The sequence below is a fragment of the Cygnus olor genome, chromosome 1 (genome assembly GCF_009769625.2).
Source record: "Cygnus olor isolate bCygOlo1 chromosome 1, bCygOlo1.pri.v2, whole genome shotgun sequence".
NCBI lineage: Eukaryota > Metazoa > Chordata > Aves > Anseriformes > Anatidae > Cygnus > Cygnus olor.
The window spans coordinates 44,402,153-44,415,333 of record NC_049169.1 but is presented as its reverse complement, the minus strand read 5'-3'; the positions used below and the strand labels follow the sequence as shown (position 1 = coordinate 44,415,333).

The 13,181-nt window shown below is 44.2% G+C and overlaps 1 protein-coding gene across 5 annotated transcripts in view; it reads right to left on the bottom strand.

Annotated features, from left to right (window-relative positions):
* Positions 1-13,181, bottom strand: part of GRIN2B (glutamate ionotropic receptor NMDA type subunit 2B) — a 216,325-nt gene that overhangs the window by 102,379 nt on the left and 100,765 nt on the right. For 4 of the 5 annotated variants that reach the window (XM_040555144.1, XM_040555133.1, XM_040555164.1 and 1 more), the window contains one exon: positions 12,087-12,685. In XM_040555144.1, coding sequence (XP_040411078.1) covers positions 12,087-12,685 — 599 coding nt within the window. The remainder of the gene's footprint in view (positions 1-12,086; positions 12,686-13,181) is intronic. The other variant, XM_040555172.1, reaches the window with a different exon arrangement.

Below are 13,181 nucleotides of genomic sequence, written 5' to 3'. Positions count from 1 at the left end.
CCCACTCCTGCCCCCCCCCCCCCAAAAAAAAAAAAAGGAGGGACTACTTCAAAAATATGAGTTTATGAACTTTAAATTTTGAACTTTTTTCCTATAAAGAATGTGTTTCAGAAGCTGCAAAGATCAAAACAATATTAAAAGACCAAACCAGCCCAAAACAGACACACGAATAATCCTCTTCTCCCTGGCATCATGATGCCAGTAAGCGCATATTCCTCCTTTGCTTACGTGCCTTGTCCAGCCCTGTTGTAAACTATTCTACCCCTTTTTTCTCCTTATTCCTTCTTTCCCTTCCTCCCTCTCTCCTGGCTCTCCCTGGTGAACTGTGAGCTGCAAGAAGCATTCCTAAGCTAGAAATTAACATATTAATGAAGAAAGAGCCTTGAAGAGGGGCTGAGAGATGGGGAGAAACACAGAAGCGAGGCAAGCAGAACAAAATAACAAAGGGAAGATATAATGAAGAAGGGACACAGAGCCAAAGCACAAAGGGAGAAAAAAAAATGCCTTTCTCAGGAACTTGTGCTACATCAAACACTTCCACGGGATGAAGAGATGAAAGAGAGGAAAGAAAGGGGGTGGGGAAAATGGGGTGGTTCTTCTGTTTTAAAACAAGATTTAGTATTTCTGTAGAAGAGAATCACCTATTGAAGGAAGGATGAGAAAGATGGAGGATGGGAATGAGTGAGGGACAGAAGGGAGTAACAGAGACACACAAAGGGGACAGGACTAATAACAAGAACAGTGGGCTCATCCCTGGTGGTTTGCAAATCACCATAAGTATGGATGCATGGATACATCAGTGCAGTCCTTGCCTATGGGTTATTACCTCCCCTGCAACCCTTCTACTCTTTTCTTCTGCAACGTACTCCTGAAAGCCTGCCCCAAAATTATGTCAAAAAAGCAGAAAATGTCAATTAGCAAAGACTACCGTTGATCTGGCAGGCTCACAAGAGTCCTGCTCCCAGCCCCTCTCAGCACTCTCTCAGGCAAACAGTGGGAAACCCGTTAGGATCAGTGGGTAGAGGAGGAAGTCTCAAAATGGTTAGTTCAAACATCCACGCACTTGCTCAATCATCTGCTCCTCTACTTGCCTACCAACCATTTATATCCTTGGTTAGATGCACTGCATAAGTCACAAAATTGCTCGTTCAAACATCTAAGCACTTGTTTAATCATCTGTTTGTCTACTTGACTACCCACCGCTTACATCCTTGGTTAGATGAACTGCAGAAGAATGTATTCTAAATTTGCTCTTGCACCCACTGGCCAGAACAAGCCCACGACTCACATACCTGCTAACAATGCAGGAGGGAAGAAAAAAAAAAAAAAAAAAAGCCCCACAACTCCTTTCTTCTGGGACACAGTGCTTTTTATACTGGTGAGGAGAGAAGGACCAAGGACTAGTTCTCACTCAACCACCTCCGTATGAGACCCTAGGTACTACCACTCAGCTTTCTTTTCTGAGGCTTAAAAAAGCTTCCAGCAAATCCCTCTGTCATAAGCACGACAAATTTATATGGCTATTTTCCCTTAACATCTCCTCAGACGATATCAGAAGGCTGCAGAAACTTGCTGGTGTAACAGTCCTCATGGCCCAGCTTCAGCAGAATGGCCACAGCCAAGGTCACAACATCTGTGCAGCTCGTGGCTTGTGGCAATCAAAAAGTTAGGCTACAAACCACACGGAGGAATAAAGGTCAGTGCCACCCACAGATTTCAGAGCTGCTGCAGCTGAGCACTACCATACAGGATGCCTTTTCCGTGCCTTGCAAGGATCCAGAAGGAGGTGGCAAAAACGAACAGAACTGGGCAAACCAGCCTGATTGCCAATGGAATATGGTGGGTGCCTCTCATCTAAGCAGTTCTCCACTGTCCTGTGGCTTGAAGGACCACATACCTCCATACTGGTTTACATGGTACTGCCAGTACCACCCACTGTTGGGAGTGCTATGGTCTTCTCATTTGGCTCCTTCACTCTGCCAAACTTTCGTGTTAAACAATTTCATGGAACAATAATAAGCTATCCCAAATCAATTTTACAGCCTTGCTAAGCTTGTGCCTTCATCAATTCAAACTTGAGCTTTCCATGAAAAATTGCTTGGAGAAATAAATACGAATCAGTAATTTTTTTTAAGTAAACTCATTCTAGCCAGTCAAACTTGAGCCTTTCCCAAAACTAGCATCTTTCCACAGCGACCAGAGAAACTGTGACTTGGCACCATCTCCAAGGCGCTTGTTTCATCTGACCAGTCATCTCACATTAGCAAGACCTCCTCTACCTCACAGCTACATTAAAACCAAAACAGATCTGCAAGTAGAGTCCCCTCCAGCCATCTCAACTACATGTCTCAAGGAAAAGGAAACTGAGAAGAGGACAGCAGAACATGCAGAACCCTGAAAGACTGGCCCTGCTGCACCTCCTGGATTTGGGCAATTCAAGGGCTGGAGAGCCCAGCATCCCACGCTCCCCCCCAGAACAGCTATTTGACAAGAATACATAGAAGGCATACTGAAGAGCAGTTGCTATATTTTCAGATTTATTCAGAGGCTGTAAGCGTCTGTACTTTGCACCTCAAAGTCTTCACAGTCCCTTGGTGATACTGGAGAGCATTCCTTCATGGCTTAAGCACCAGCTCTTCTGAGCTCTCACCGTGCCACACATCACCACTTAGATGCAGAAGGGCAGCGTCAGCATCTTCGAGAAGAGGGTGGAAAGCATTTCTTGCAGCAGTCTGTATTTGAGGTACTTCATGTCACTCATCTGGCTTAATCTGTCAGTGTCGCATTATTTTAAAGGGGAAGAGTGCTATAAAAAGCATCCTTTCGGGGGACCATCTTTTATTTACGGCATCTATTACCTACGTGGCTGCATCCTCCCGGAGCTTCATTACATCTGACCCTTTTGCTCCCCATCTGATTCTGTTTCTCATTGTCTATGCCCTGCGGCAGGTGCACAGAAGTCTTGTTGGACCTCTCCCTTTGCCCAGGGCTGAGTTTCCAGGGACAATAAGCAGATAATCGGTGTAGAATCTGGATACATCTGTCCAAAACCCGTCACAGTCTTGTGATGAAGGAGGTCTCTGAAAGCGCATATCATCTGCTGGTGAACTCTGCAGGCTGGAAAAGCTGCCAACCTCCCCCCTGAAACCACTTCTGGAACTGCTGGCTGCCTGCTTCACACAGGCACATGAGGAGCATGTGTGGCACTGCCACTAATCTCTTGTGCTTATTAAACAGCCCCAATGTCTTGGCTAAAATCCACCTCCAGCAATTTCATTCTGCCAGCTGAAACGCCTCTCACAGCTCCAGTGAGGTGCAGTATTCATCTCTGCTTCATACTATGTGCTGTTAAACCATTGCTCTATTTCACCCCAGAGATGGTTGAATTTTAGTAGTGAATTAAGCTATCCCTTTCTAGTTTGTAAAGTGCTTTGGAATTGCAGATAAAAGATACTACAGCCTGTCATAAATAAATGTTAAGATGCTGACACTGCTTCTGGAGGTAGCCATCTTGCTGAAAAATGATTTCATTTGTGACGCTAATAACACAGGCAAGAACACCGGGCAAGACACTGAAAACTCATTTCCATCTCATTTTAATACTGCTTCAGAAAACAGAGAAAAAGTCAGCCTCGAGTCAGCATTTGTTTTTAACCACTGTCAGGCCACAGAGGTTTGTGGCTTTTCAGCCCAGTGTGGCAGCTCTCCTCCACACCAGCTATACCGTCAGTGAGTAAACTTCTCACCGGATTACCTGCCATCTTGCCAGATCCTTATGCAGACCAACCCAAATCTGTTTTTCAAGCATTTTCCATGCTGCGTTACTGCAGAGAGGAGCTCTAATCACCTTACAATCTTTACTCGATCACGACAGGTGTGGAGACCTGTTAAGCGTGATATAGCAAGCTCAGAAGCCTCTCCACAGGGGTGGAAAAGAGTTTTCTTTGTAGAAAGAGGGGTGGCAGCATTCAGCCTGATTGATCATTTCAAGGGCACTGTGGTCAGATTTTAATATTCATTTTATATTAAGCTGCTTGCAGGCTTGAGTAGGGACAGTCTGTTATTTAAATGAGGAGATAATATGTTGTAGGAATGACAGAGCAGGCAGTGGACTGGACAAGCTGGCAGGTCTCTACCATTTCTAGTCTCTTTTTTCCTATTTCATTTGCATTTAAGCATTTTAAATACCACATTTTTAGATTATCTGTCATTCAAATATTTTGTGAAATATAGTATGCAGTGAATGTAAAATACACAAGAATGACACTAAGGTAACATACACCCCCTTCAAATGTTTATATTTGTTGCAAAATCTATTTTTCTAGCCCTAACAAAACAAGTATTCCTTGTCCAACACTACATATTGATTTTTGAAGTTTGAAGTGCAGCTAGCTTTGAGTTATTTGTCCACACCAACAAAAATCCCACTGCTGGATAATTATTTGAAAGCAGAACAAATGCATTCATTTCACACTTTCACAACTCAAAATTGGATGAACAGGTTTTTTTGCTCAGGTTTTCCAAAACGTTCACCTTCAGACTGAGGATGAAAATGAAATTTGCTACATGAAACAAAATGTATTTTTAAAATTGTAGCTGTTTGAAAATAGGCCAGTGCAGAGGGCGGTGAGCTACCAAGAGGTCTGGATTCTGCACAGCTCGGTTTGGTCTATTTGAGATAAGTATTCAGCTGTACCACAGATATGCAGATCCATGTTTTCCCAAAATTTGGATGCAAAACTCGAGTACACCCTTAAAGCAATGGCTCTGAGAGGAATTTCAGCAGCAGTAGCTAGTCAACAGCACTTTAAGCCTCGATTCAGCAAAGCACTTAACCGCGAGCTTAGCTTGAAATGTGTACAATGATTTCTTAGACTAAGCGCATGCAGCAAAGACCACTTCACCCGCCCCTGAGCTGCAGGTGCCTCTGGAGGGGAGCACACCAGCTCCTTAACAGGGTTTGGCACCATCACACAGCAGTGTAGGGCAGAAAGGGGAGAAGAATATCCCATCTGAAGTTAAAACCGCAGGGATTGTTTTAAGGCTTGAAAATGTCACCAATAAATCTCAGCTCGGACACGCCAGGGTTAAAGCTTAGATTCTGCCAGGAAAGGCCATCTGATTTTTTTTTTTTTTCCTTTTATTCATGGATTTCTGCCAGGGATGAACGCTGTCCCAGCCCCCCGGGACGGAGCCACTAGGCGGCGTGCCGGGCTGGTTCCTTGTCACACCGCATCGCAAGCCCAACCTGCATCAAAGCGATGAGATAGCTGCTCCGGAGTTGCACAGGGAGCCATAGCAACGCAGCAGTTCCTATTTTTAAAAACTTGAAAGATAGTAAGAACATTAAGTCTGAGGGTTAAAAAAAAAGCATTTCTATCAGGGAGAAAAAAAAAAAAAAAAAAAAAAAGCACACATTCCTTACAGGATCCAGTGATGAAACCACAAGTGGCTAGCCATTGATTTGCAGGTGTGCACATCTCCGAAATACCCACAGCCGCAACAAGCCAGTCCCTGAAGGAAGGAGGCTGTTTCTCACCTTCTCTCCCCTGATCTGCTAAAGCAGGTTTTCATATTCCCTGGGGCACTTTAAAATCCACAGAACCCCGGCTGTATTTCGTGATCGGGGGAAGATGCTGCTGTGGCTGATGCCAAACCACAGCCAGAGCTGGGTTGGTGGTTTCACACCGCTTCCTTCAGCTCCACCACAGAGGAAGGATTTTTATTCACTTTTTATGAAGAGCACGGAGAGCTTGAGTGCACAAGTGAAAGCATATTGTCACCAGCAAGCGAAGTTGCCACAGTATTAGCACTAATTGGACTTGGCTGTGGAGCAGGAGATGTCTCAGAGGGCTGGAAGCAGAACATGGACATTTTCCCGTCTGGAAACTGATGGCGCATAATGAAATTCATTCCCAGCTGGTGGATTTTGGAGGCCTTTATGAAAGGGCCTGTCCTCTAATCAAAAGATAACCCTTGCCTAAAGCCCATCACTTCACTTGAATCCTCCCACACTATTTTATTTGCAAAGACGATAAAAAATCCAGCTGTCCACACAGAGCAGGTGCCTCCTCTCCCACTCACAGAAAGCCCAGCTCTTCAGGACCAAGGCATCCTGCTCCATCTGCTGAGGAACAGACATTTTGCTGTCCTCTTGCCCCAAATCATATAAATCATATACTCTCTTTCAGAAGCCAGGGGTCTTCAGTCTCCTACCAGCATGCCACGCTGGCTTGAGTTAGACCTCCCTGAGCAAGACACTGAGCAGGAGATGCAAGGTGGAGGAGCGAAAAATAAAGAAAGAGAGCCACGGTGCTACGCAAGCAACAGAGACCAAGGTGATGTACAGCAGGGAAAATGGGGAGGCAGAGAGACCCTGGCAGAGGCAAGAGGCACCGGCCAGCCCCGGCGTCCAGCTGCTGCTGGAGCGGTGACAAGAACAAGCAGATTTCAGCAGCAGGGATCTCTAATCCATCAGCAGCGCTCATGCCACGTGCTGCCAGCTAGCACCAGCCTGACAGCAGCCGGGTACACAGACCAGCGGGGACATAACGAGCTGCTAACAAGACCCCGGCTTAAAGGCTCCGAAAGGTCAAAAGTTACATATGCTCCCTCACCCTCCAAGCTTCTGAAAAGGGCGATTTCCGCATCCGTGGGAACATGCCATTTATATCTTCTCTCTCCTCCTCACAGGAGTTAAGAAGCGAGTCTCAGCACTGTGCCTCCCACCACTGGAGTGGCACTGGGTTTAAGGGCTGGAGCAGGGCTTCCCAGACACCGGGCAAGCAGGTCCCGCCGAAGCCAGTGAGACCTCAGGGCTGGCCAGTGCTCTTGGTTATAGCACAAGGTTCACTCATTAGTCCTACAAATGGAGAAAGGGCAACGGCACAAATTCTCCTTTCTCTGTTCCTGCTCTCAGCTGCCTTGCTGAGCTGTGTGGAGGTACGTGGCTCACTTGGCTGTGAGACAAGCTCCATGACAGTATCTGCAAATGACATATGATAATCCTTGCATCTGAGGTGACAGGCAATACTTACTGTCGCCGGAGTAAAAAGGGCAACAATCCTATTGTACAATCCTATTGCAAGTACTTTCAGTACTCACCGACTCACTACTCGGCTGTCCCAAGCCCCAGCGACTCCTAATTTCCACTTGGGGAACATGGTCCTGTGAAAACAGAGCTTGCTCTTGATGTCTCAGGAAAAATGGTTTCCAACTGTTCATCAAGGGTTCTTTTGCATTGCTTAACTGGTTGACATGGAAAGCTCCAGATGAAAGTATTTCACCCAAAGTGGAAGTATCATGTCCAAACAATGCACCAAGCTAGCTTACCAGCTTTTTTCAAATTTGAGGAATCTGAGGTGCAGAATTGAACTTACCTTTGTTCCCCCCTTAATTTATTTCTTTGCAAAGGCAGTATAATTCCACATTTGTATTTTCATTCCAAAGCAAATGCTTCACTGCACTTTTTATTGAAATGAAATCTGGTGTGTGCAGCCTGGTGTTAAATGAGAGACTATTAAAGCTAATCAGTGGAGAACTCATTAGTAACCCTACAACAACAAACTAGTAGTTATGGCCCAGCATTCACAAGCAGCCATGACAACCAGTAGGAAGAACCCAGGTCTCGTTGAAGGCTGTAATAAAAACATAGCTTATGTAGCCCAACATCTGAATATCCATACAAAACGGCTGATCTTCTATTTCTCAAATGATATGTGCCAGAAATCATATTCTTTTCTCATGACTCATCCCTGAATACCTCTCTCAAGAATACTCCTGTCATTTAGTTATTTCTTCCCATTTCTAAAATGTAATGAGAAGCACCCATCCTGAGCTCAAGGAAATCTGTCCCATCAATTAAAATAACGAAATAAACAGAAGGCTGCCTATAAACACATCCACCTCTGCCCACTCACTCCTTAGCAGTCATGGTGAAGGGAGAATAGATGAGTTTTGCAGAATGCCTAGAAGGTTAGCAACTCCACTTGGAAGGTCCAAGAGGGAAGAACTCCAAATCTGAGCATCTCTCCAGAGGAAAACCCTGTTAGAAACTCCTTCCCAACCTCTGAAACTTTCTCGCTTGGCAGAAAAGAGTAGAAGCACAGTGATTTGCTGAATGGAGAGGGGAAGACCAGCCATCAAGATAACTATAAGCTTGGTAGACTGGAATATTCAAACCAGATCACTTTCTGGGACAGTGGAGGAATAAATAAACGGATACCTATTAAAAACAAAACAAAGAATTAAAGAGCGCAATTGAACTGGAAAACAGCATGTGGATAGTTAGACTCCAACTGATCACCTAAGCCTATTATTAGCATAAATTGAGATATATCCCTCACAGAGGAAAACTTCCTCAAGAATCCTTCAAAAAGAAAAATAACAATACTTGTAGCATGAACCTTCCATAATGTATCATACTCCTACTAGTTAGTGGAGTTATCTTGCCAGCAGGTTCTTTTCTAGGACAGAATCTGCAATGTTCAATGCTCAAGATCGCACTTCTGCAGTTCCAGTCTAACACAAAGGAGTATCAGCTTCAAGATAGACAAGAAACAGTTGCTATGAGACCATTATTAATATGAGAAGATGCACACCAAACACCTACAATGGTGAGAAATGGCATTTAGATAACTGTCCATCTCTATTTATTTATATTTTTGTGCTTGCAGCCATACCTCAAGGAAAGCTTTGTTAGCCCAAGCACTTGCAAAAACAAACTAAAGTGCCAATGAAAGAAGGGGCAAAAACATAGAGAAAATGAGTTTTCTTTCTGAATTTCAGCAACATTGAGTCCAATTCCTCCTCAATCCATCATACACCCATAGAGCAGGACCATTTGATTTTAGTTGCATCCAGAACCATTGCATGTTGAGGAAGGAAAAAAAAAAAGAAGAAAAGAAAAGAAAAAAAAATGTAAGAAATGATCAGGGTTCAAAGACAGATCTTTGGAAATGACTAATTCACAGTGTTAGTGTATAATGTGCCCAGCTGAACTAAATTACACATTTTTTTAGTTGTATGTGTCACTCTCCAAAGAACAAAATGGGAAAATTCTTTTATTGTACTGCCTCCCAGCTATGGATTTGAAGCAAATCAGACCTCTTTGGATTAGCTTCAAGAGCTTCTGAAACACCAGCTACATGGTGATGTATTATCTGAGGTCACACACACTTTGCAGTCTCCCCAGACATCAAGCCCACGTACATACATTTCTCTATTCTGTGTAGGCATGTGGAGGGGGAACTGTAAGTTGCAGATGGCTGAATATAGTATTGCCAGGTCCGGGGCAGGACTATAATTAGTTTTCCAGAACCTTCATTCCAGTCCGAAGTATATCAGGAGAGGTTTAAAGCTTAGGATATAGTAAATTCCAGTGGTTCAAAACGACTTGAAGGTATGAACACAGACTATAACCATTAACTTCTGTGGACCTTAGTTCAGGTAGTGAGGTGAACTCATACCTTCAAGCTTGCTTCTTCCCACTTCCTTCTCGCTCTCCTCTGCCTTTCCTCCTGCCCAGATTCAGTCTGTGAGGCTGAGCTTGAAGCTATCACATTTCTATTGAAACTTTGGATTTGTAAAAGCAAAAGCTAATTTTGGACACCACTAGCTTTTATGTGCCAAAAGATGCCTGAAAATAATTTCATTTAAAAAGAAGACCAAGCACACAACCCACTAGAGATCACACTGTTTAACTACCTCACTCAGAAGTACCGATAGGGTGGAAACATTTGCAGGAGGCAGAACCCCCAGACTAGCAGAGCACAGGTCAGCTCTGTGCAAGGCAAAGAAAGTATTTGCACGGTGATCACAGAAGCGACTGCAACACGGTGTAATGATTTCTGAGCTAGTTCAGGTGCCTGCAGCAATCTAAGCACTGGCAGAATGGAGCTTGGCATGGACTAATTGACTGTTTCTCAGAGAGACTGATGTCAGTACCCAAACTAAGTTGGGTATATCTACACGTATCTGCAGTCATTGCTGTGGATGTTATACCCCAAGTAGACAAGGGAGAAGGAACAGAATGATTTGGGCCATGAAGGTGAGAAGAAATATAATTCTTTCAAAAGCGACAAGAGCTGCTTTAGTGTGGGGTGCCCAGGCTTCGGGGCATATCTACGCCGCACAACAGTGCTGTCATATCTAGAGGCTCAAGAGTCTCTGAGCCAGTGCCTCCTATCCAATGCAAAGGAGTGCTATACAGAATCTGCTGAGTCCTTGCAGAAGCATAGCTATATGGGTGTCATATTATGCACAGGCTAATTAGTAGAAGGTCTCTGCAGAACACAGCATCACACAGCAGGGGACAACATTTTTTTTTTTTTTCTAAAGAAATGCTGAAAAGTCACAACACAACTCCCCTCCAAAATCCCTATCCATTTGGAAAGGTAAAAAGCAGTCTGCCTTTATGCTACTTCTGACAAGTTTGTATATATTAAATATATTTTCCCTGTTTAATCATTCCGGGGATGACTCAATGGAGCAGCAGCAAACACCCCTTTCCACTAAGCCTAACTGGGAAGGAATCTGATAAAAGTATTGGGCATCTTTGGTGATTCCAAGGCTTGCAGACAACAAAAAGTGTAGGAAAGAGGAAATCAAGGCAATGAGACCTGGTAATATGTCAATGGATCACAGAGACAAAGAACAAATAGCAGACAGAGTCATGGGCAATCTAATGGGTCAAAGAGGAGACTTCTTTCAATCCCCAACTTTCAGGCAAAGCAAAATCACGTTCTGCTTTTTTTGTCCATCAGTCCCTCTATTTGCCTAGTACAGTTTACAGTGACAGGTCACAGCACAGAAACCAATCCATCACATTTACACTATTCCATGATTCATGGAACAAATGAATAAAGATGCTGCGCTCTCTGTGGCCACCACTCTCAACAGCTACTACCTGGATTCCCCATATCCTACTGCAAAGGAACCGATGTGCCCGAAGATTTTATATGTAAAACATTGGAGAATGACAGCTGAGCAGGTCAGGGGGCATCTGGCTAATTGCAGATATCACCTCCCCCAGTTCTTCCCATGTCTAATTATCTGGGTTGCTTAGCTACACACTAAAATTCTAGCTGGGACAAAAAAGGAAGATCTAGCAATCAGAGGTTGTTCCACCACATGCTTCCTCTGTGGCCTCAAGCAGACATCTTAGCACTGTTTCTTCAGAAAATTTGAATCTGAATTAGACAAAGATGATTAATTCAAATAGGTTTTAATAAGTTTTCCTTTTCTTTTTTTTTCTTTTAATGTCCTTTGCCATCTAGAAAAACTCCCAGTCCTAATGGAGGTGCTTAGGCTCTCTATGTAATGTGCATAGAGAATGGGACACAAAACAGCAAGCAGACACCGGCCAGCGAGATGCCAGTGAGCAGGATGCACAAGTCCATCCTCTGAGTAAACTGGATGCTTAAGGCACCTGAGGGCTTTAAAAGCTTCAAGGATAAAGCAAGTGCTCACCAGAGTTGTTGACCCTAGCTTTTTTTACAGCTCTAGTTCTCCAGACCACTATGCACTTCCTTCACTCTTGTGATTGAGGGGTAATAGGCAGCAAGACACTCAGTACGCAGACAACAGGTGCCATGAAAATATCCCAGGTGGGTCACACAACTATCACCTCTAAAGGACACCCGTTCATGTATCACTGGTGCCTGGAACAGTACCTGGGGCCGTCTAGATATAAATACAAAAATCCCCACTGCCTGCAGCAAGAACCCACCTGACACCTACAGACCCATTTGTGCAAAGACTCTCCAAGAAGTTCAGCACTGTTATGGAAACAAACCTGTTATGCATCAAGGGGCACACCCAAATATTTGCATCATGCCTTCATTGTGCCTTTGCCATGTGTTGGCTTCCTCCTCGTGTGGTGTGGCTGCTTTCAAACAGGATAACAGTACTGGCATTCAGGACTTACAGCAAAGCAAGCCCCACCATTAGCACAGCTCCCCTTGTCCAGGTTCTAGCCAACACAACGCACTGCCCCAGCACACCACATGTCCTAGCAAAGTTATTCTAGTGGTCAGAGGTCCTTTGTGACCCCTCTTTTGTAAGGGTAGCCCAGCCCTCTCCCGTACCTGTTGAGCATGTTTGACTGGTAAATCCTTTTCTCCTGGGTGTTGTAACAGCTGCTCTTGGGTTCAGGGATGAAGCTGTGTTCAGACAGCATATCAGAAGCAGCCGTGGTGATTATGGCTATTCCATCCCTCACTCTGGCAGGAAGACCGTAGTCCCATTCATCATATGAGACAGAGATGAGCCCAGTGGGGAACTCGGATGGCACTGTGTCTGTATCCCCTGCCACCAGGCTGGGCACGATCCACGTGTAACCATAGCCTGTCAGACCCACAGAGTTGGCCACCTCAAAAATGTAGGTGGCCTCTTCCTTGGTACAGTAGAGGAGGATAACAGGGCTTTGGAGCTTCTTGAGCTGGTTCTGGATCTTTGAGTCCCCATCGTCCAGGGACATGTCCAAGAGGAGGACCTCCTCCAGTTCCCAACCCACAAAGCTGTGTTCAATGGTACTGCGGATCTTGTTCACAAAGTCCTGGTAACCAGGGAAGTAAGTAGTGACAATGGAGAAGATGTACCAGTCATATTCTTCCATGATGTTGAGCATGACAGAGGCTTGCTGTTCTATTGATGGGCCAAACTGGAAGAACATGGATGACTCATCCTAGAATAGAAAGCCAAAGAGAAAAAGAGAAAGAGAAAACAAGAATAGGTCAAAGGAAATATACAACATTGCTAGTCAACCCATTGAGCATGTAGAGGGAGGCATGCAGTCAGAATCTTGCACTTCATGTCTTGGCCAGAGTTTAAGGATTTTTAACAAAGTGAAGCAAGTGGAAAGGAAGTAAAAGCCTTTTTATGACCAGCTGTCCTTAATTTATTTTTAAAGGCAGGTTGCTGAAATTACTTAAAGGTTTCAAATGTTAGGCATGATTCTAACAGACAGGGAACAAGTGGTGCACAAGTGAGGCCAGAAAGGGAATATATGCAAAGTATTCCATGTTTGCAGAAATTAACAGCTTTAATCCCAGGATTATCACAACCACATACATAGGATAAACAGGGTACATATTAATTACAAATACATAACCACATATATGGGATAAACAGCTCTGATTTTGATTGTTTTGGACAGTCATTCTAGTCTGAATATCCAGACT